General features: G+C 37.9%; 1 protein-coding gene across 5 annotated transcripts in view; it reads right to left on the bottom strand.

The window, feature by feature from the left end:
• Positions 1 to 24,471, bottom strand: part of Ppp4r4 (protein phosphatase 4 regulatory subunit 4) — a 115,229-nt gene that overhangs the window by 40,881 nt on the left and 49,877 nt on the right. For 4 of the 5 annotated variants that reach the window (XR_005286105.1, XM_038335706.1, XM_038335708.1 and 1 more), the window contains 8 exons: positions 15,147 to 15,294; positions 14,642 to 14,715; positions 12,634 to 12,740; positions 9,436 to 9,543; positions 5,785 to 5,906; positions 3,587 to 3,709; positions 2,287 to 2,456; positions 1,860 to 1,979 (listed from right to left, as the gene is read on the bottom strand). Coding sequence is in view for 4 of the 5 variants with exons in the window: in XM_038335706.1 (XP_038191634.1) it covers positions 1,860 to 1,979; positions 2,287 to 2,456; positions 3,587 to 3,709; positions 5,785 to 5,906; positions 9,436 to 9,543; positions 12,634 to 12,740; positions 14,642 to 14,715; positions 15,147 to 15,294 (972 nt within the window). In the remaining variant the exon portion in view is untranslated. Of the gene's footprint in view, positions 1 to 1,859; positions 1,980 to 2,286; positions 2,457 to 3,586; positions 3,710 to 5,784; positions 5,907 to 9,435; positions 9,544 to 12,633; positions 12,741 to 14,641; positions 14,716 to 15,146; positions 15,295 to 16,013; positions 16,049 to 24,471 lie in introns of those variants that run through there. The other variant, XM_038335709.1, reaches the window with a different exon arrangement.

A 24,471-nucleotide genomic window follows, 5' to 3' on the forward strand; every position in this document is an offset into this window, starting at 1 on the left:
CACGTCAGAAAAGTGTAATTTTTACATTTTTATTTCATTGCTATTCATTTTTACATGTGTTTGGGAGTATGCATGTGTGTGTGCATATTCACATGTATGTGGTCACATAAAGGTGATATTGGGTATCTTCCTTGATCACTCTCCACTTTATATATTGAAGGTCTCTCACTTAAACCTAGGACTCCAGGTTGAGCTATTTTAGCTCGTTAGCTTGCGTTGGAGATGCCCTTTCTCTGCCTCCTGAGGGCGTGGATCACAGGCAGGCTTCCATGCCCACCAAGGTTTACATGGGATCTGAACTAACCCTCACACTCAGGCAAGCACTTTGCCACTGAGCCATCTCCCTAGCCCCAGTAAAGTGCTATTTTAAAGAAGAATACAACTCAACATCCCAAAGAATCTTAGATAACATTTATAATGATGCTATGAATATCCTTCATTCTCTCAGCTAATCTAGTGGTGCTTTGACGTGGGATAGAGTGCAAGGAAGATGATGAAACATTCTTACTGGCAGTAAGAAATTACCGTACCATTTACAAGGAAAGAAAAGATGTTATATCAATATAAAGAGGCTGTTACGTAACTATTTTGAATCAAAAAGTTATAGTTTATATATTGTGATGGTTAATACTGACTGTTAATGTGACAGAATCTTGACTTACACCAGCAGACTAACTTCAGCATACATCTGTGAGGAAATTTTTAAATTGGAATAGCTTAAGTGGGAAGACCCACAATGTCTTAGTTAGCTTTAGTTGTCAACTTTCTCAACACAGAGTCACCTGGGAAGAGGAAGCTTAGCTGAGGAATTGCCTAGATTAGACTGGGTGATTTCTGTGGAGCACTGTCTTTATTGATGGTGGATATGAGATAGCCCAGGCTGAACTGTGTAAGAAAGCTAGCTGAGAGAGTCACAGAGCAAGCCTGTAAAATAGCATTCTTCCAGAGTTTCTGCTTTGAGCTTCTACTTGAGTTCTTGCCCTGACTTCCCTTAATGATGGGCTATGATATGGAAGTGTAAGTCAAATAAACCCTTCTCTCCTACAGGTTGCTTTCGGTCGTGGTACTTATTAGAGGAGCAAACTAAGACACACTAATTATGAGCAGCACCATCCGGTGGCCTGTGACCCTGGACTAAATAAAAATGAGATAGCAAGTTGTGAAGCAGCATTCAGTGCTCTCTGTTTCCTGCCCATGCTCCCTCCATGACGGAATGTGCCCTGACCTGTAAGCTCAAGGAAACCTTCCTTCTTAAACTGCTTTTGTCATGTATTTTGTCATAGCAACTAGACGACGAATGAACATATGCCTGGCTTGTGCTACATACATGTGTTTTTACTACCATCTTCTAAGAAACAGGCCCCTAATTTCAACATCAATTATGCTCACCACAAAAGTTTGGTTTACTTTTGTACATAATTTATGGAATGTGCTAAAAGCTATGCTCATTATATTTCATTTACGGTAAAAACAATAAATGTAAACAATTTGTTACTCAAATTTCCATTTACCCTAAAACTACTTAAACATAAGGGCAAAGTACAAAAAGCACAAAGCATATAAAATTTTAGCTATCGTGTCTGCCCTAAACTAAGGATTCAGTTTAAATATGCTGAAAAATAGGTTAATGAGTAAATGAATATAATGTATTTATGTAAATGGATTTTGTAAACACACTAAAAAGAGAAGAGAATTATGGGAATTCAAAAATAAGACTTAAAACTATAGCATGAAAGAGCTATGGGATCTCTATCTTATAACAAGTCTGTAAATACAGCATACAGAATATTAAAACAGCATCTAATATATTATACAGACAGAATCAACATGTGTACCGTGGAATTCATTCTCAGACTTACTTCATAAAAGCAAATAGCAATAGTGTATCTGACTGGTACTTCAGGGTCATGACAAAGGCAGAAGAATGTAGAATAGAGTTCCATGTGGAAGTTTTTAGGATCAACAAAAACAATCATGGCCTAGTGGAGGTGGAAGGAAATGAATGGGAAGGAGAGAAAAACATGCATCAATACCTAATATAATCATTTTGCTAAAACTGAAATCATCCTATTAAGCATATTTAATAAAATTTTGTTTATAAACCCAAATGCATGCACATAATATATGGAAATATAAATTCTGCCAATATTTGTTTCATATTTCCTATATATTTAGATACAACGCTAAACAGCAGGTGTCAAGCATGTAAATATTTTAATGGATTCTGCGCTTATATTTTAATGTCATAATCTTCACAGCCCATAAGTACAAACAAGTATTTGTTACCGGAAAGTTGTAAGCACAGTTCTTCCGTACTGAGGTGTATTTCTTCTCCTGCTCTACAGTTTGGGATGGAATCTGGTTTTCACTGTGGCCATTTTCTTGTTGCAAACCCAATGTACAAAGTTTCTTATAAAATTCCAAAAATCTCAAGTGCTGATCTGGAGTGAAAATTCCTAAAACATTAAATGTGAAACCTGTGTCCAACATTTCAATTGCAAACAGAAATTTAAAAAAAGAAACACAAAGTGCAATAAAACATGTTTAGAACAAAATATTTAAGCAAAATGTTTACAGATGGCTCATAATTATAGCAATGAGCAAAGAACTACTCTGAAGAAAGCTAAAAGGTCGTATTTTTCACCTTGTGCTCACTTAAATAATATTTTAATTTAAAAAACATAAACTACAGAAAACAAGAATCATGTCTACATTAGTTAACACTGTAGAGAACTAAGATATCATCATCAGGATTGTACTTACAATACTGCTGTTTGTTTATGGTACATGTTTTAAAGTCTCTGCAGAAAAATATACATGTGTATCTACAAGAGGGAACCTAAGAACTTAGTCTGGAGAATGTCACAGCGATTAGAATACTATTTATCAACCTAATGACTCCATATTCATCAGCTCTCATAGAAATAAGGATTTGTGGAATATTGTAAAACACTTTTCAATTACTAGTTGTCTGCAATCCATATAAAATGTTATTGTGTTAGAAAACAGCTCAATTTTTACATGGTTACAGTAAACTAAGAATATTCTCAAATACCTAAACTCTTAGATATTGATCTACATTCTAAGCTGAACTATTCACATGCTATATTTATTAGTTGAAAAAGCTTTATTTATTTATTTATTTATTTATTTATTGCTGGCAGTGGTGATGCACGCCTTTAATCCCAGCACTCAGGAGGCAGAGGCAGGCGGCTCTCTGTGAGTTCAAGGCCAGCCATGTCTACAGAGCCAGTTCTAGGACAGGCTCCAAAGCTACAGAGAAACACAGTCTCGAAAAAACAAAAACAATAAAGGTTTTTAAAATTGTTTTCACTTCACACCAACAGTTAACATACCTGATCTTCTATTAGCACACTCCAACTTAAACATGCAACATGCCCAGAAATTCCAAGAGCTATGCTTATTTGACTCTTTCAAATAAGGTTCCATTCGTGAAAATGCCGTTTCTAAATGTGTTCTAAAGACTTCACATACTTGAGAACAAGTGCTATGAGTAAAGAGCTAAACGAAAGGAGTAGGAGCAAAAAAGAAAAACAGCTAGTTTTGCGAGCCCTATGAAACATACCATAGAGTCCATGGCAGAGCTTTCCTAAATGAAAAGATAAAGAAATAAGAATGGATTCATCTGCTTTAAAAGATTTTTCACAGAATGATTTCACTAAAGGAAGTATAGTTTGACTTCTGTCATCTGAAAGACAAAACAGAATAACATATAGTTATAGTATATAGTTTAGAGCTAGTTGCTCACATTACCACGTGGAAACTAATACACATATGGAAGAAAAATGTCCGTGTTAGACTAACAGGGATGGAAATGTCTGATAACAGTGACAGGAAGAGGACTAGTGACAGGAGTAAGATCTCCAGGAACATTAAGTTTGGGTTTCAAGGGAGCCACGTAGGAATGAAGATAGGGTCATCACAAGCAAAACAATAAGGTGTCTGAGGTCTGAATAAGCAGAAGAGTTCTAACATTTTCAATTTAAGTAGACAGACAGCAGGCCCAGGAAACTTCTAATTCTCTCTTTCATTCATCATATGCCATGCTTTTTTAAATCAAAGTCAGTTTGAAATGTAACATGTCTGCCTGCTTAATTTTATGTTTTTAGTTTTTAGATGGCTCTTTAGAGGTTGACCAATTCTTTAAATATATCTATCTAGGTCATATGCTTCTGATAGATTAGAAATATTTAAGTCTCCCTTTCAGGTACTCTTGAAAACCCTCAAAATTTGACTAAGTTATTAGACATGCACCAGTACTTAGAGGTAAGAAGCTCTAATGGGCAGAAATGTTACTGTTATGACTGCTATTATATCATAATTCAGAGCCTTATCTTCAGTTTTCACCAGATGAAATTCATACAGTATTGAATGCTTAACACTGCAAGCAATATATTAAGTGGGAGAAGTTTCATTAGGTGAAAAATAATAAATGGTCTTATAACTTGAAGAACAAATCTGCAAAGAAACACACAAAATAATGAGACAATGTGGATACCATTTTAAAGGCAAAGGCAGGGATCTGAAAGCAGGTTTCATAGATGATCTAGTTTGTGTAGACTATTTATTCCAACCACCCATCTCTGTCCCCATAGCACCAAAATAGCCACACATAATATATACACAAGTGAACATAGCTAACTTCCAACAAACTTTAGCTAAACACATAGGGTTTAAACACATAAGTAACCTTCCAAGCTCTCATATAAGGAACTTGAAAAGATAAAAGAGAGGAAAATGTATTTGAACTAGACACTACAAGAAGCCTAAAAGTCTTATAGGACAAAAATAGAGGAGGGGGAAATAAATTAGAGGCAACATCAGAGAGAGGAAAGTGGACATAGCGAGAGATGGGCTGGAGTTGGAGCACCAGGAGGAAGAGCAGGAGGAAATAAAGTAAGGTCTGCAAAATCAAAGCCTAAGGCAGTGAAGCAGGAAAAAAATCAATGCCAACATTTCCTTCAAGTCTGGATCCTGGGGTTGCCCCCAGTATTAAAGGCAAAAAGATTCATCCAATTACGTGCAGTTTCGCTCCTGTGATTTATCATATTACCTCAATGATCATTCTGAAATATTTACACAAAATTATTGTCTATACCACAATAATCTCCAAGGGCCCCTCCCAGTTCAGACAAAATGTTGATAGTCCCAGTCAGCCCAGTCCTACAAATACACAACTGATTTTCACACCTCGGTCTTGACATTTTGCCCTCCAAGTGTTACCTTGTCATGATGAACTACTTGTCCAGAGCTAGGCACCAGTCTAGGTCTAGGTATACACTTGGTAGAGCAGCTAGCTGTTCTGTGGCTTGGTTTGCATAAGAACAAGAAACACCTTCTTACACATCCCCACTGAACTATCTACTCCAAATTTCTCCTCCCATGACCAGATTTCTGGCATTAAAGTATTATTGAGAAAGAATTCATGTAGGCATATTATGATCATGTTATAGTCATTTAGACATATTACAGTCAGGATTTGACATCAGTTAGTTAAGGAAGTTAAGGGCTACTTCTCAGGACAAATTCAACTTCTACATATGTCAGTTATGTCTTGAAGACAGCAGTGTGAAGTATGAGACATACAGCAGCACTAGATACCATGAGGGTAGAGAGTAGAAGCATGGAAGACATCAAAAAGGAAAACAATCATAAAACTCTAAACTAAACAAAAAATCTGAATTAGTCTCTGTTCCTTATTAGTAACATAAAACATGAAAAATGGTCTTTCAGAAATAAAGATACCTGCACATGCAGATTTACCTGTATCAAACATGTCAAGCATGTTAACCAGGGTTTCAAAAGCAGCAAGTCGCACACTGCCACTCTCGTCCCTAGAGAGTTCTATTAATTCGGGGAGCACCACACTCTTTGTCAGTTCTGTCCTGCACAATAAGCAGTAGAAAAAAGTAAGTCAGACCAACAAACCTGCAGCAAGAGTCCAATGAACACAAGTGATTAGCACAGTTAGTCCCGGTGCCCAAGTGTGCCATCTGGTTGGGAAAGCAGCCAAGGGTGTAAGTAATATGGGGTAGATGCAGGAGGAGTTATGGAGGGCTGTCAAGGAATATAATTAAAATAAAATATATCATGTGAAATTCTCAAAGAATTAAAAATATTTAAATAAAAATTGATATTAATTTTATTATTAAATAAATTTCATTTTCTTCTGTAAACTACTGTTAACTACAGAAATGTTAATGACTTGGACCTTATATTAAGCTTTATAAATTATGCCATTTTCTATTTTAAAATTTCAAGAAATGATCCAACTAATTAAGAAAAAATATAAGTATTTGTAGAAATTCAAGCAAAATCATTTGATAGATTTTGGGGCATATGTTATTTTTCTAATCATCTGAAGTACAACTTTACAATAATTAGTTTCCACACAGAAGATTGGCATATAATACTAGATATTCAACATAAAAGAATAAGGTACGAAGATGCTTTTGGAGAATAAATAACGTTTAGAATATAGTCATAAGCAGCAAAAAGCAAGCACTTCACTCCTACTGATGACAAGGGTTCATACTCAGATAAAGGAAGTCTTGACACATAGCCGACTTTCTTAAATGCAGTAAGGAAGATAGCATAAATTAGACCCAGTATAGCATATTGACAGAATTTAAAAAAAATAGCAGAGGCAGGTATATCTCTGTGAGTTCAAGGCCAGCATGGTCTCTAAAGTAAGTTCCATGCCAGCCAGGCTGCACAGTAAAGCCATCTTTTAAAAATAATAATAATGGCCAGGCAGTGATGGCACATGCCTTTAATCCCAGCACTTGGAAGGCAGAGGCAGGTGGATCTCTGTGAGTTCAAGGGCAGCCTGGTCTATAGAGTGAGTTCCAGGACAGCCAGGACTGTTTCACAGAGAAACCCAGTCTCAAAAAACAAAACAAACAAACACAATGAACAAATGAATAAATTTTTTAAAACTGGGAGGGGTGGCACACTCCTTTAATCCCAATACTGGGAGGCAGAGACAGGTGAATTTCTAAGTTTAGGGTCAGCCTGTTCTGCATAGTGAACTCCAGGCCAATAAAGGCTACATAGTGAGACCCGGTCAAAATAAATAAATAAATAAACAAAGCAAACAAAAAGCTTTCAACTGAAGATTGTTCCTTCCATTTCCTCACACAAGTCTCGAATGAAGTTTCCTTCTATTCTGTCTACAATACTGCATTTGTTGTTAGATAGGACATCATGATGAACCGCAGCTGGCCATGTGGTAGACAGTCCCTCCCCCACCACATCTGACAGCATACCTCTAAGCAATTCATAAATGCATGAACTCAGAGAATGATTGTGCAAAACTATCCACTATGCATTTGAATTTTCTATCATATTTTAATTTATAAAAGAGTTAATTTTAGCTTTATTTAAACTTTCATTCTCACAGCTTTTTCATTTCAAAAATGTCACCCCATTAAATCCTCAACCATATTGTATTAGTGAGAATTTACATACTTTTAAATATTAATAAGATAATTAATTTTCTCTTTTCATTAAAGCCAAAAACAGGTTTGTTTTTTGACTATTATAAGGAGGTAATGGGAACTTTATGACATAGGACAGGACATATTGGGAGTTTTCCAGACACTGGAGACATGCACTGGAAACAGAAAGTCCCTTCTTCTTCCTCATTTTCATTTTTTGGTTAAGAAGTGATGGTTGTGCTCCCCCACACTCTCCACCATGATGGGCTGCCTCCCTAGAGACCCAAAAGTAAGAGAAAAACATCCAAAGAATGACTCCAAATAAACCTTTTCGCCCCATAAGTTGTTACAGCACCTGTCACAACAATGGAAAGCTGACTGTCACAACTGGAAATAAGGTACCATTACTTTTCAGTTACCATACCATTAAAAGTCCTAGAAGTAAATTTGTTAATAGGATAAAAGAACTCAGCAAATAAATGTACATATATAGTCAAGAAAATTGGTTCCTTAAAAATATTCTAACCTACAGAAGTTGAGTATATTCTTGTTATTTTATTTTCATTAATTAATTCTTAAGGAATAATCCAATTTGGGGAAGACTAATTTGAACATCCTTGGTGTGGTGGTTTGATTGTTTGAATGCTTGGGTCACCAGTTGGAACTGCTTGAGAAGGAGTAGAAGATGTGGCCTTGTCAGAGAGGGTGCATCAGTAGAGGTGGGCTTTGGAGCATAAAAAGGCCACACCAGACCCAGTCTCTCTCTGTCTCTGTCTCTCTGTGTCTCTCCCTCCCTCTCTCTCTCTGCCTGCTGACTGGAATATTAAACTCTCAACTACTGCTCCAGTGCCATGCTTGTTTATGTCCCACCATGATGACTATGAACTAACTCTCTGAAACTGTTAGCAAGCCCCCAGTCAAATGCCTTCTTTAATAAGTGGCCTTTGGTCACAGTGTCACTTCATAGTAATAGAACAATAACTAAGACACTTAGCCTTCCCATTTTTTTAAACAGGAGAAAAATGTTAGGTGGTAAAAGAAAGCAAATAAATACATATTTCACATCTTTATAAAGTGAAGCAGTACAGTGTCCAATCAAAGTCTGATTCTGGCTCATACCTAAACCTATGTTAATTATAAACCTGAGTTAATTATAGTCCACAGTAATTCAACAAGAGTAATGAATTTCAAAAGACCTATCAGAAAAATAGTTTTGAGATCAAAACAAAAGAACTGATTAGCAGACATAACACAAAATACATGATTATGCCGAGTCTGTTAGCAACATCCTAAAGCTTTACAAAACCATCATTACCACTCACTGTCCTCATCTGTGAAAAACAATAGCAGATGAAATCATCAATGCAGTATCTACTAAAAATAAGACACCAGAGTTTCACCAACGACTTTAGAATCCTTAAAGCAAAAATCATTTCCCAAGAGAGTTTTTAGATGTTTCCTTTAATACTACACTTGTACCCTGACCTGGGAGCTGTTTTTAAGCAGAGGGTGAACTGCCTGTCCTATGCTTCTACTTCCTCAACAGTATGTGGTTCTTCTTGTGCCCAAATAACTTGTCCCCAAAGGGCAAGAAGAACCACAAATCCAGAAGCACACAAAGCTTGGAACTGCACAGGGACATACTTCAATGACAGCAAACCCACCTAAAACACTTAAAAATATGGTCATCTAAAAGAAATGCTCAACATATCCCAGATATTGTTCCTGCTAGGATATGGTCCCTTGTTGGATTTGGTTACTGAGTAACCATGAGAGAAAGAAAGAAACTGACATTAATTGAATATATGCTAAACACATCCCCTCTTATCACATTAGGAGAGGCCTGCAATGATCATTTGAAGAAAGCACATAAAAAAATGAATAGCACACTTTCATGGAATGCATGAGCAGGATATGCTTGCCACACAATCTGGATCTAAGACTGTGTGGCATAAGGACTTGGAAGTACACTTACCCAATGCCCTGAGCTATGTTTTCTAACTGCCGACACATACAAGATCGAACTTCATATTCCACATCTTGACAGAGTGATTTTACCAGGGGAAGTATTTCTCTTTTAATGCTGAGAAAGACAGGTTTAAAAAACATGTAAATGAATGAACATTTTAGACTATTTTTTCAATGATTTTCAAAATTTCAAATTACCTTATATGAGAGAGTTTTAGATTTGTAAGTTTAACATGGAGTGTCTGTAGAAATCAGGAAGCTAGAACAAGCAAATAAGATGAGGGAGGAAGTGGCCTTGAGGGAAGGGATAGTAGAGTTCATATGATATGAAAATAGAACAGGAGGAATATTGGGAATTAAAGGTTTAAGCAGGGATTGAGGAGGCAGAATGGAGGGATAAATAAGGTGGAAGGTGGGTGTGGTGGTATGAATAAGAATGACTCCCATAGGCCCATATATTTGAATGCTTAGTCATCAGGAAGTGGCACTACTTGAAAAGGATTAGGAGGTGCAGCCTTGTTAGAGGAAGAATGTCACTGGGGGATGTGCTTTGTAGTTCCAAAATCTCAAGCCAGGCCCAGTGTGTCTCTTTCATCCTGCTGCCTACAGATCTGGGTGTAGAACTCTCAGCTACTTCTCCAGCACTATGTCTTCCTGCTTGCTGCCGTGCTTCCAACCATAATGATAATAGACTAAACCTCTGAAATTGTCCAATTAAATGCTTTCTTGTATAAGAGTTGCCATGGTCCTAGCATCTCTTCACAGCAACAGAACACTGACTAAGACAGTAGGTCAACCAAAACTAAGGGTATATGGAAAAGCTTTAATGAAAATCACTGCTTTGTCAGATAATTTTCTTTTCTTTTCTTTTTTTTTTTTGTTTTTGTTTTTCAAGACAGGACATCTCTGTAGCTTTGGAGCCTGTCCTGGAACTAGCCCTTGTAGGCCAGGCTGGCCTCAAACTCACAGAGATCCACCTGCCTCTGCATCCTGAGTGCTGGGATTAAAGGCATGTACCACCATTGCCCAGACTGTCATGTAATTTTTAAGGTACAATGTTTTATAAAGGAGTTTGAAAGGCAGTGCTCTGTATGGGTATACAATACTTCTTTCTACAAAAGAAGACATGGATTATTAAATGAAAATCTTGATGCTAGATGTGGGATAGCTCCATATTAGTGATACTGTTCTTAGCTTCCCATGTAATCATATATTAAGACCCTAATACTCAAGATACAACACATTTTAGTTGTAGGACATAGAGAAATCAAGCCATAACTGACATAAAAACTTCTACCCTGCTGGCTAGATTTCATGGTGTCAGAAGGTACAATGCAGGTGACCAATGGAGAATAGAATTACCTAGTGGTTGATCTTGATACTGACCTATGAGACAAGATGTGACTACTGGTGCAAAAGTGGCAAGACTGTTGTAGTTGTAATGAACTACTTTCTGATTGGGTTATAATTCTGTTCCATGGGAAGGGATCCATGCCCATACTGTAAATCTGGTAAAATGTCACAGCTAAGGAGGCCTTAGGTGGAAACATACTACAGCTGTTCTTCTAAATGAATAGTTGTCAAACTGCCTCATAAGTATTTATATTTATATCCATATATTAGTGCAGCTATCAATTAAATATGATGTTTCTTTTGGCAGTAAGAGAAGTAAGCGCAGAGATATACATCTAGTCAAAGTGCTGAGAGTAAGCAGTGCCCATTGAGTGTTCAACCCTAAACTAGACAGCCCTACAAGAACCAGGGAATGCTGAGAAAGAATATAAGAAACAGAGATGGAAAGACATGCTGTGGAAGTCTGTCTTCTTGATATGGCATGGCTGTTGTACTCGTGAATTTTCAGCAGCTGTGGTTACTGGCATAAGAACAAGCCAGACAACATTCCAGCATGGATGGGAAAGGGACACATGAGGTTCTACCCATTGCTGAGGAGCTACTGGCAACTAATGGCTATAGAAGGGTTGCTTTTCTCCAGGGTGGGGTGATAGGTTGCCCTACATCCATGTGCATGCAGGTAGCACTGATTGATAAGATTATTTTTTATAAAGAGGACATGAAAGTGGGAAGGGAAGTATCTAGAGGAGCTTAATGGGAGTAAGGGGCATTTGGATTAGATATGTTTTACATATCTATATGAATGTATGTATAATGTATATATGTATATATGACATTGTTAAAGAATATTAAAATATTCTTTAAAATCATAATGTTTTATTAACCATATACTTTAACATTATGTTTAGCAGTTTATGCATTGTTTTGTTTTGTTTTTTGTTTTTCGAGGCAGGGTTTCTTTGTAGCTTTGGAGCCTATCCTGGAACTAGCTCTTATAGACCAGGCTGGCCTTGAACTCACAGAGATGCCTTCCGAGTGCTGAGATTAAAGGCATGTGCCACCACCGCCTGGCTATAATGCATTTTTACATAAATTATTAATTTTGAACACTATCATCAGTTACTTGTATCTGTCTTAGCAGTTAAATGTCAATAGATAATTCAAAAGGCTTTAGCAATGTAATGTCTGATTCTGGCAACTGTCAGTCAAAATATACTTCTGTTTTGATTGATGTTCACTCTCATACTTCACAACACATCAAGTGTGAACATGTGTCATTTGTTATCAAGGTAGAGAGCAGCATGTACACTGTAGATAGGCTCTGATATGAGATTATTCAAAATAAGGGATTCATAATAGTGATGTAAGAAACCCCATCTTGGCCGGGTGGTGGTGGCGCACGCCTTTAATCCCAGCACTCGGGAGGCAGAGGCAGGCGGATCTCTGTGAGTTCAAGACCAGTCTGGTCTACAAGAACTAGGTCCAGGAAAGGCTCCAAAGCCACAGAGAAACCCTGTCTTGAAAAACAAAACAAAAACAAAAAACAAACAAAAAGAAACCCTATCTTTATGTCAGGTTTACCTGACATGATTTTGGAAGTCCCAAGATAATGCTATTTTATCTTTACAAGAAAACATGGTATGGGACTGAGAAGACTTGATCAGAAAAATCCATGAAACTGAGAAGAAATGCTTCCAACAAGTATATTTCTGTCTGAGAAGTCTATGTAGCTGGAGTGGTTAAGTCTGTGAATAATGTGGAATAATACAAAAGTAACCATTGTTGATACAGTCATTACATATTTAAATACATTAATTTGCTAAAAGACACAAAATTACATATACTTACTTACCTATGGACATCAAATTTGTTGGTTAGTTTTCCTAAAATTTTACAGCTAACTAAACGCGACTGGACAGTTTGGGAAAGTTGTGCCTTGGAAACAAGTGGATTCAGAATCTAAAAGGAAACAAGTTAGAGTAAATGTAGAAAGTATTATTCATTCTTGTCACTAACATCATCTTCTTCAAAACTTTTTCATGTTTTGAACACTTTTAAAGAACATTCATTACAACTGGGATACATGGCCATTCTTGACCTGGAGCAGTTTCTTTGTCTTCTTGGCTAAGGTAAGATGTCAAACTAAGGAATTAAAACCAATTAGGAGAAAACGCTGAAATAAAGCTCATGGCAAATGCTGCAGTGATCTGAGTGCATATGAAGACAATTTAAAAAACACATTTTCAACAGAGAAAAGCAATTAGTTACCAGATACTCTGAATTTTATTTCAGAAGAAGTTTTATATTTATCCTAAAGAATATAGAAAAATATATTTTGGAAATTCTGTTACATATGACCAAAGTCTTGTGCTATATTATGCACATACTATGCACTCAAACATTCAATAGCATGATACACTATAAAGAATTATGAATAGTGGTCTACTATCCTAGCACCAACTCTTCAATTATTAACCTCACTATTTCTCATCACAAGGAATCTATCAAAGAGCACATGCTAAAAATGCTGAGCACTCTTGAGTAGCAACTGCCTCATTTCCATTTACACTGTTCTTCAAAACACAAAGAACACATCTCCACACTGCTCAGCAGTTCAATCCGTGTGGTGTCTAGATACTTGCCATCAGGTACACATTCTTATAACTGGCTAAAACATGTCATCTTAAAGAGTATTCTGGTGTTGTGATAGAATAACAAACTATAATGACAAAGTCACAATAAAAATCAGTCGGTGGAAGATATTTCAATGAATAACATTTTACCATGGTAGTTTGCAAAGAAATATATACAGGAATAATAGTCAAGATTGCTTGAGGACAGTTTGCTGTCTATTCTTTCTAGTCTGTCATCTTAATTATAATAAAACCTTTCAAGATGGACAGAATGAACCATACTGGAAATTAAAAGGCAATAATTCTTATATAAATATGTACAAACATAACAAAAGATGGCAGAGAGATGGTATATGTAAATAGTGCTAAAGGATACGATCAGATAATTTCTAAAGAATAAGTACAACTAAAATAATAAAAAAAAAGATACAGAAGCTCTCTAGCTGGGCAGTGGTGGCATACCCTTATAATCCCAGCACTGAGGAGGCAGAGGCAGGAGGATCTCTGTGAATAGAGGCTGGCCTGGTCTACAAAATGAGTTCCAGGCCAGCCAAAACTGTTATACAGAGAAACCTTGTCATCTTCCTATCTTCACCTTGTGAGAACCAGGATTATAGGCATATGACCCTATGCCTGGTTCACATGCATGGGGTCATATGCATATGAACTGGGGATCAAATCTGGGCTTTAGTGCACACTAGGTAAGCACTCTACCAACTAAGCCACATCCCCAGTGGAACACTATTTTTAATAAAAATTCAGGGTAACTACATTTCACATATTTAGTGAAGAGTTTAAGAATCTTAATATCCTCTCATCAGGTGACACTTTTGTGGATGCTACAGTTAAAGAACTATCTAAAGCTCTACCGAAATGCCTTATTTCAATAGCAACACTTAACGCTGAAAATAGCTTCCAGCATGTAAAAAATAAAATAATTTGCAACTATGCACAGAAATTAATGCTCAGTGAAAAGTGACCACACCCAGATTCAATACAATTACTGACATGACAAGCAGTCACCACAGAGGGGAAAATCTGAAGGATGTCTATCAAAAACTTAAAAGCAGCTAACTACAGAAGTATACATTATTTTTCTCTCTTACATTTTCCAAATTACTTAAATTTTCTGCAATGAGTATTGTTGCTTTCACAATGGAAAATAATCACTAATTACTAAAAAATCATAAAGTTGACTATTTACAAAAAGAAAAAACATAGTATTACCTCATGCCTCAGGGTTTCTTTTGGTAATAATTCTATTGCAGAGAGAAGCGTTTCCAGCCATGCATTGCTGACACCTAATGGGCACAGACATGACATGCTAGGTTAAAACATCTCAGATGCAAATGCACTCTCAACGCATCCATTAACAGCTGCAATAACGTTTATTACAAAATACAAGTAAAAATTGTTATTACTATTCTAAGACATTTGCCACAACTTTCGTCTTGACTAACTTTAGAAAATTTTAAAAAAACTGAAAAATAATATGGGGGAGATAATTCTAACTCAAGGTATTCTGTTCTCACTGTACGATAACTCAATGAACATAAATGTAAAGGAAAACATCTAAGGAAAGAAAACCCCTGAGAATGTTCTAGTGTGTTCTTTCTCTCTCAGGGCATTTCTTAGAGGGAACCTCAGCTATTTTCATCAGCCCCATAGATGGCAAATGAACCAGAGCCATTTGCCATAAACAAGAGTGTAATTAAGTACACGTGGACCTGACCTGTGTCCCTGTGCTCCAGGTTCAGGAGAATAATTTGCAGGAAGGAGTGTGCATAGGTGTGGACTGACATTGATTCTTCCTGTAGAATGCTCAAAAATGACACTGCAGCCGTTAGCTGCATTTCCACGCTTGCAACATGCAGGACTTCCTGTATGATCAGAAAGAATTAGCTATTTACAGAGATGAGAGGTTAGAAGGGTAATGTTTAAAAGAGCCAAGGTTGCAGAAAGCCAACAGTCACACTCCACAAATCACTAAATATAACATTTAGAGATATGCACCTCTTATTACTTAAGAGGACCGTATTAATCTGTCCCTAATACTTAATTCATTTGATGATAAATTTCATAAATGTTTTAAGAATTTATATAATATAATGCTATTTTGCTTTACTGGATGAAAATGATAAAGCACATGTAAACCTTTAAAAAACAGAGTAGGTGGCTTTGATGGATTTGAACTTTTACACTGCTAATGTCAATATGCAAATGTCATCCTACTGAACACAATAATGTTAAAGCTCAATCTCATGTATTCCATTTCCTGTATTTCTGTTTCAAAAATAAGGGCTGGAGAGATAACTCAGTGGCTAAGAGCTTGTACAGCTTTGGCAGAAGATCTGAATTCAATTCCCAGCACCCAGGTCAGGCAGCTCTCAACTGCCTGTGACTCCAGCTCCAAGGATACAATGGATCCTTCTTGCCTCTACAGGTAACCCCATTCATATGCACATACTTCAAAACAGATACATACATGACTACACATAATTAAAAATAGAACAAATTTAAAATAAATAAATAAACGTATACATTCTCATATAAAAGGAAATAATTAAGAATGTACAAATGGCCATGTGGTGGCACACACCTTTAATTCCAGCACTTGGGAGGTAGAGGATCTCCATGAGTTCCAGGCCAGCCTGGTCTACAGAGAAAGTTCAGGCCTGCCAGAGTTACACAATGAGACCCTGTCTCAAAAAAAAAAAGTATAAATGTGGCTTCTTTCCCCTGATACAACTGATCAGAGAATAAATTACTATGGAGTAAACTAAATTTAAGGGAGTTTCTTAAATATAAGGATGTTTCTAAACAATAAATTATATTCATAACCATTTAAAAATGTGAGCATGCATATTCAAATTTAAAGCATATACTAAAACACACACGTTTAGTACATCAAAGGCTAAAAAATAACCTAAGGAGCCTTACCAAATATCGAGATAACTGTACTTCTCTAGAAGCCTTTTAGTTTTAGGGATGTATGTATAATATCAAAGCAGAACAGATTTTTTTTTGCTCAATTATGGAAATTATGAGAATTTCACTTATACAGCAACTTTGTGACTGGCAGAGCAAAATTTTTAGAACATCATGATACTTGCATAAAGTTAAATTTTTGTGATCTTGAGAAAACTAACCTTTCTGGTATTATTTCCTTATATAATAAAAGTCAATTACAACATGACCATCATACAAATTTAAATTATTTAAGCAGCTTTTATTTGTACAATTTACCAACTTACTGTGCAAACGATCACTTAAATAATGACCACTGTCCACCCAGTATCTCTCTACACTACCCTTGAGTTCATAGAAGGAACAGCACATTGTCCACATCTTCACTCATCTTGTCCTGAGACCTAAGATTCCTGACACCTCCTCACCTGTTCGACAACTCTGTTTTCACAAGCAGGAAGAGCTTAGGCAGGATTTCTGGGCAGAGAGAAAGGAGGAGATGAATCTAGGCGAAGGAGAGTCACAAGCTGCAGAGGAAGCAGGACATGCAGAAGTAGAGGTAAAAGCCACCTTGTGGCAGCAGGCAGATTGATAGAAATGGGTTAAGTTATAAGAGAAAGTTAGAAACAAGCCTAAGCTAAGGCCAAGCTTTCATAATTAATGAGTCTCCATGTCATTTGTGAGCTGGTGGCCCAAGGAAAAACCATCTACACCTGGTGCTGCTCCCTATTGTGCCTGTGGTGTTGATGAGCCAGGATACAGCAAGGCAGGGAATGCTGAAGCGCTTCCATGTTGACTCTACCTCATTTACTCTCAGATCCGGTGTTTTCAAGATTCAAATTCCTAGGCTGACAGAATTTCAATTTCATTCACATTTGTTAAGGATCAGAGTCAGGCTAAGGATGGAGTAGTTGGGAAAAATCAAAGATAGAATACTACTCAGCGGTAAAAAACAATGACATCTTGAATTTTGCAGGCAAATGGATGGAAATAGAAAACACTATTCTGAGTGAGGTAACCCAGACCCATAAAGATGAACATGGGATGTACTCACTCATATTCGGTTTCTAGCCATGATTAAAGGACATCGAGCCTATAAGTTTGGGATCCTTGAGAAGATAATAAGAAGGTGAACTCCCAAAAAAGATATAGTAATCCTCCTGGATATTGGAAGTAGACACGATCGCCAGGCAAAATTGGGAACTTGAGAGTTGGGCAAGACTGGGCCAAGGGAAGATGGGGAGAGAAAAGTGTGAAGGGGAGAGCGGGGGGAGCTCGGAGGAATGGGGTGCTTGGGATATAGGAAGGGTGGATATGAGAGCAGGGAAGCATATATCTTAATTTAAGGAGCTACCTGAGGGTTGTCAAGAGACTTGACCCTAGAGGGGTTCCCAGGTTTCCAGGGAGACGCCCCCAGTTAGTTCCTTGGGCAGCTGAGGAGAGGGAGCCTGAAAAGGCCAGTTCCTATAGCCATACTGATGAATTTCTTGCATATCACCATAGAATCTCCACCTGACGATAGATGAAGAAAATGACAGAGCCCCACCTTGGAGCACCGGACTGAGCTCCCAAGGTCCTGATGAGGAGCAGAAGGAGAGAGAACATGAGAAAGAAAGTCAGGACCGTGAGGGAACCTCCAGCTGGCGACAGATGGGGAAGATGACTGAGCCCCACATTGGAGCACTGGACTGAGCTCCCAAGGTCCCGATGAGGAGCAGAAGGAGCGAGAACATGAGGGAGAAAGTCAGGAACGAGAGGGGTGCGTTCACTCATGGAAACGGTGGGACAGAACTAATGGGAGATCACCAACTCCAGTTGGAATGGGACTGATGGATCATGTGACCAAACCCGTCTCTCTGAGTGTGGCCAACAGCGGGGGCTGACTGAGAAGCAAAGGACAATGGCTCTGGGCTCTGATTGTTCTTCATGGACGGGCTCTGTGGGAGCCTTCTCAGCTTGGTCGATCACCTTCCTGGACCTGGGGGGAGTTGGGAGGACCTTGGTCTTAGCATAGAGTGGGGAACCCTGATGGCTCCTTGGCCTTGAGAGGGAGGGAGGGGAGGTATGGGTGGAGAGGAGGGGAGGGAAGGGGGAGAAGGAGGGGAGAGAAGGGGGAGAAGGAGGGGAGGGAGGGGGGAGGAGGAGGGAAGGAGATGGAAATTTTTAAATATAAAAAAAATAAAAAAAATTAAAAAAAAAAAAAAGATCTGGTTCTCTGCCTTCAAATGACTACTGCTCTTCTGAGACATTTAGACACTCAAAAAATAGTCAATCAAAAATCTTAAATGCCATGTTCTGTAGTCTTTGAAAGATATGAAGAATGCCTATTTAACTGAAATATATCTATATATATATAGAAAATCTAACTAACATGACTACAAGCTTGACTATTATTGATGATTATCCATTAGCCTATATTTCCTAATTATACATTACATTTTTAAATGAACTACACAATCACAATACCTTAATCAAGAGCAGAAATACATATACATATAACAAAATTGACCTTAAAATCCATACCAATGTAAATCATTCATATCTATATCATATCCCCCTTTAAAAGTAAAAGAACATTTATAAACAATATTTGGGAACATGGGAGCAGTTATTTCTCTCCAAACTGTTTCCTGTTGAATGGGGGCACTGTTAATCAGATCTTTTGTGGTGTAACCTGTGTGCCAGGTTCATCCTTTTCATGACAATGAGACACGTCTGCTCCTGGCAGCACCAATCTACTTCAAGAGGAAGATGGGCATCGAAGAGGCTCCTTATGGAGTTGGTTAGCCATTTGCACAAGAAACTGCTCTTACCTGGACTGTTGCATAAACTGGACACAGAGAACCCGCAGAGAGAGGACTACTGAACTTGCCTAAAGGTGAGATGATCTTTCGGGGTTCCTGATTCATGAAAGAGTCAGCGAGACATTCTGCAGGACACAGCAGAAAGTGACTGAACTGTCTTTGAAATTTCCTGCTTCATGGAAATGTCTGCTGGGAATGATGGGCCTGAAGGCCAAAGATGGATGCCCCAACGGTACAGAGGAACTTTGGGTGACTGTCCAGGCAGCGAGTTGTCTCTATCGTTTCTAGAATTTGAAAGTTGCATATTTCTTGTTTACTTAGGTAGTATTATATCCTTCTGGAGTCTTTGATGGAGTTGAAAAATGGTTCAATAGTTATAGTTTTCCTTAGTTAAGATAAAAGATAAAATAGATTTAAATATTGTAACTGTAATTCTTGCTTGATAACTGTTTTGTTATATGTAATTTTACTATGTTAAAGTTAAAGCCTTTCTGTTTTGTTTAAACAGAAAAAGGGGAAATGATGGAGGATTGTCTATGTGTTACTTTCATTGATTAATAAATAAACTGCCTTGGCTCTTTAAGAGGACAGAAAATTAGGTAGGCAGAGTAGACAGAACAGAATTGTGGGAGAAAGGAAGCGGAGTTGGGCAGATGCTTCAGGCAGTCGCCATAGTGAGTCGCCATGCCTCTCCTCTCCGAGATATACGCAGGTTAAGATCTCTCCTGGTAAGCAACCACCTCGTGGTGCTACACAGATTTACTAAATATGGGTTAAAGGAAGATGTGAAAATTAACCAATAAGAGGCTGAAACTGATGGGCCAGGCAGTGTTTAAAAGAAAAAAATAGTTAATCACATTCAAGGATTATGCTGAGTGCTAGAGACTTAGCAATCAAGACCAGGAGTGAGCCTTATATTCTTCTAATTTTGTTGTTAAAATTGTGATGAGAGCTAATTATGAGAAGTTCAAGACATCATGAGAGCCCTAGCAGATAATAACTGAGGAGCTGAAGAAAGCTTTCCTGAGAAGTAACAGCTTGTGTAAAGAGAAAGGAAAACCTATACAGAGATTGCAACTGGAGAAGGCAGGAAAGCAAGAAGCATAATAAAGAGAGCAGTCCCAGCATCCAGCACTGGGAAATGTGGAGAAATATGCTAAAAAAGAGAACTAAAAAACAATCCATTTGCTTGTAGCAAAGAGGTAGGTTTGCTTTGGCAGTAAATAGGCAGCTCAATTAAGCAAAGCATCAGACCCTTTTAACATAAGAAGAAATACAGTATAGTTCTAAATACTTTGAAATGTCCTGCCTACTAAGAGTTGAAATAGAATTAGAAGTAGAGAAGCAGCACACCATGAGAGGGAAGCAAGGATAGGGTAACCCTGAAAAGCTACTGTGCTTACCAGAGCAAACCATCACAACTGCTGGGACCAGCACTGGTGCAGTGTGGCTGGGGAAAGTGGATACATTCAAGAAGTATTTATGACATAAAATAAATAAGACTACATAAGAGAATAAGTAGTATAAGAACCAACGGTATCTGGATAATTCTTAAGCCAGGAAAACACTCAAACACCTTGGCAGAGAAGACAGTGAAGGAAATCCGTATGTTGGGAGAAATGCCATAAGCAGGCCAGCAAGATGGCTCTGGCTCCACGGGTAATGATCTGTGCTTGATTCCCCAAAACCCACACAGTAGGAGAGAGACAACTCTTGCCAAGTTTTGCGTGTGTACACACGCATGCAACACACACACACACACACACACACACACACACCCCAGAAAATGTACCCAAACACACATAAAATAAATAAATGTAAAACAACAAAAAGGAATTCTACAAGCTCAATTTTAGGTCTGCTGATTGAAGTATAAACAGATACCACAAGAAGAACACGACATATATAGATTTCATACTCTTTAAGTACCCTAGTTAGATTTTTATCAACTTGATACAAGATAGAGCCATCTGGGAAGAAAAACTTAAGTTAATAAAATGCCTTCATCAAATTACCTGCAGGCAAACTTGATGAATGGTGTGAGAAGACACAACACATAGGTGGCAGGGGAGGCTCCTCTCATCAGGTGGCCCTAACTGGTTCAACAAAGCAGGCTGAGTGAGCCATGGAAAGCAAGCTAGTGAGCAGGGTTCTTTCATAGCTTCCACTTCAGTTTCCATCTCCAGGGTCCTGCCTAGGCTTCCCCCAATGGACTGTGAGGCAAGAATGTAAACCAAAATAAACCCTTTCCTCCCCAGGCTGCTTATAGACACAGTGTTTTATCACAATAATAGAAAACCAAAGTAAGACAGTAAGTGAATTCATATAGATGAATTTAAAGGCACAGATTTATGAGATTTCTCAAAGAGAAAATAGAGCTTAAAGTGGGAAACTACAAAATATTTAACTGCAGGTTCCAGAGTATTCCTAACATATCATTAGAAATTAATTAATTGGCTTGTGTGAGTACTATTACAGAAATAGTAGAGAAAGATATGCATATCTAAAACCTGTGGAGTTACATAAACAAAAACAGTCTGAGGGCTCGAGAGAAGGCCCCACAGTTAAGTGTACATACTGCTCTTCAGAGGATACAAGTTTGGTCCCCAGCACTCACACAGGAAGTTACTCCAGATCCAGGGTCTCTTCAGGCACCTGTACACATGTGCACATACCTCCACACATGTACACATAAATAAATCTCAATGTTAACATTCTGAAATTAAAACAAGGAAAAATAAGGTGAACTTCTTCTTTTAGTAATGGTAGATGGGTAATTCTCATTAATACTCCCAATAAGGATTTTTTTTTAAAAATCTAGACAAAAATATAAAAACCGTCTCCATGAAAACACATAGGCATTAACAAGGTAGTGAAAAGTTACCCACTGAACCCCAAGAGACTATGTAAACACAGTAAAGCAAGGACGTAATTTTGAATTGCTTCTCCTCTTCAATAGTTGCTGATCTGAGACAAGAAACAGGAGAGGTTGGTAGCTTAAGAGACTATGGCTGCTCTGCTAGGCTTTCAGAGCTCTGGGAGCCCTCTTGCCATCAGACAGGAGCACTCTGGCTACAGCTGGTAGTCTAGCACTTGGATAAATGCAGAAGCAACTGAGAGGAGGAGAGGTGTGTTTTGGCTCAGAGCTTCAGCTAACAGGTGGCTGCTCCACAACTGTGATGATGCAGAACATTAAGACAGAGAGGAAAGAGTGACCAGAAAAGGGCTCAGAGTCACTTACTCATGAATGAAACAAAGGGGAGAAGAGGAAGCTAGCATCTAAGTGTCCTCAGATATTGAAACATTCCATCTTGCAGAAATGCTTCTTAAGCAGGAAGGCAAAAAACCTGAAAATAAATTCAGGAAGTCCCTGAGACTGACCAGATTTACTAGGCCCCTCCCTTCCAGAGTAAACAATAAAGCTGCAAGACTCTCAGGCAAGTGAGGTTACAAAGATGTCTCTGAGACCAGACCAGTTGCCTGAGAGAAACAGAAAGCAGCCAAGCTGAATGAAAAGGTTTAAACCAGAGTTTCTTGGAAAGAACACATTTCAACCTGCTGATTGCCTGCAAGCTATACAGTTTGCTCCAGGTTTCCCAGTTTTTATGAGCTGTCACCCATGCTGGGGTGGACCTTGGTGAGGCAGCTGTCTTTGAGTCCCTTCTGCTCTTGTAAGTAATCCCGCACCCATAGTCCTGTAAGTAATTCAAATAAAACTCACTGGTTCGTCAAGTTGGACTTTGACGGTATCCATACTTTGTTCTGTTACGGGCTTCCTATCTGGAGTGAGTACATGTGTATTGCATCTCCCCAAGGACAGTTTTGTCATTCAACAGAGGGAGAGGTTCCAGGGACAGGACCTACCCTTCAAGGACACGTACCCAGTGACTTGTTTCTTCCAAGCAGGTCCCACTTTCCAGTAACCCTATGATAATCACCTAAGATCATTACCTATGATCATCAATGAATGACTTACTGATAAAGTTAGCACCCTCATGATTCAATCACCTCTCAACAGTGCCACCAGATGGGAACTAAGTCTTCGACCCAAGTACCTTCAAGGTTATTTTATACATCCTATACCTGAAATGGGATTACAAGAGACTTTAGTACAATAGTTAAGTAGTTGGATAGAAGAAAACATTCCCTTCTAAATGAAGCTATCTTGTGAGGCTGAAACCATGTCAACAAATAACTTGGCAAATATAAGATCAGGCACATAGTCCATAATATCCAGGAAGGTGAGGATATTAGACAATACAAAAAAGAATCAGCAAAACAGCAGGAACTAGAAACACACTGGGTAGGCCTGGTGGCACAGGCCTGTAATCCCAAATACTCCAGAGGCAGAGACAGGCAGATCTCTGTGAATTCAAAACTAGCCTTTTCTAGAAAGAGTTCAGGACAGCCAGGGCTACATAGTGAAACCCTGTCTAAAAAACAAATACACTAAAAGGAGTGCCAGGTCCTGATGTTATCAAATACATTGCCTAGTTAAAGAAAACAAAAAATACAATTAAGAATTTCAACAGAAAATTCCAATATATTTAATTGGGTTGTAGAAGATTTACAAAAATTAAGTAGAATTTCCAGACCTGAAAAATATAGTTATCAAAATTAAAATTAGGTTAGACACAAACTACTAAACTGGACAATTGGTCAAGACTAAACAACATAAATCACAAAGAAGAAAATGACAGAAAAAATAAAAGACAAAGGATACTAAGAAGAGGTCTAATTATATGAGAAATGGGAAATTTGGAAGGGATGAAGTAGAAGCACATTTGATTTTTAAAAAATTATAGTTCAGAATTTTCCAAAGCTAGCAACATAAAATAAACCATGTATTAGAGAAGCCATATGTGTGTCAAAAAAGACAACAACAACAAAAAACCAGCCAGTAGGTACCTAAAATGAAATATGTTTAGAATGAGCATGAAGTACAGGTATGGCCGTACACACCTATAGTACCAACACTAGGAAATCTGAGGTACAGAATTATACAAGGACAAACTAGAATACATAATAAAAACCTGTTTCATAGAAACAAAAGTATTATCCCATGGTTATGCTGTTACAATTTATTTATCCATTACTAATGGATATATATTTCAGTTGTTTTCAGCATTAGCTGCAAGTAACTAACCATAAATTTCAATGCCTTCATGATCAAGACTCTATGCAAACATGAGTGTCAGTCTTAATCCACAGAAGGGAAGCAATAGAGTAACATACTAAGTATATGTCTAAATTGTTGAGAAATTCAGTCTTCCCATGTGGTGAGTC

This window comes from Arvicola amphibius, chromosome 7 (assembly GCF_903992535.2).
Source record: "Arvicola amphibius chromosome 7, mArvAmp1.2, whole genome shotgun sequence".
Lineage (NCBI taxonomy): Eukaryota > Metazoa > Chordata > Mammalia > Rodentia > Cricetidae > Arvicola > Arvicola amphibius.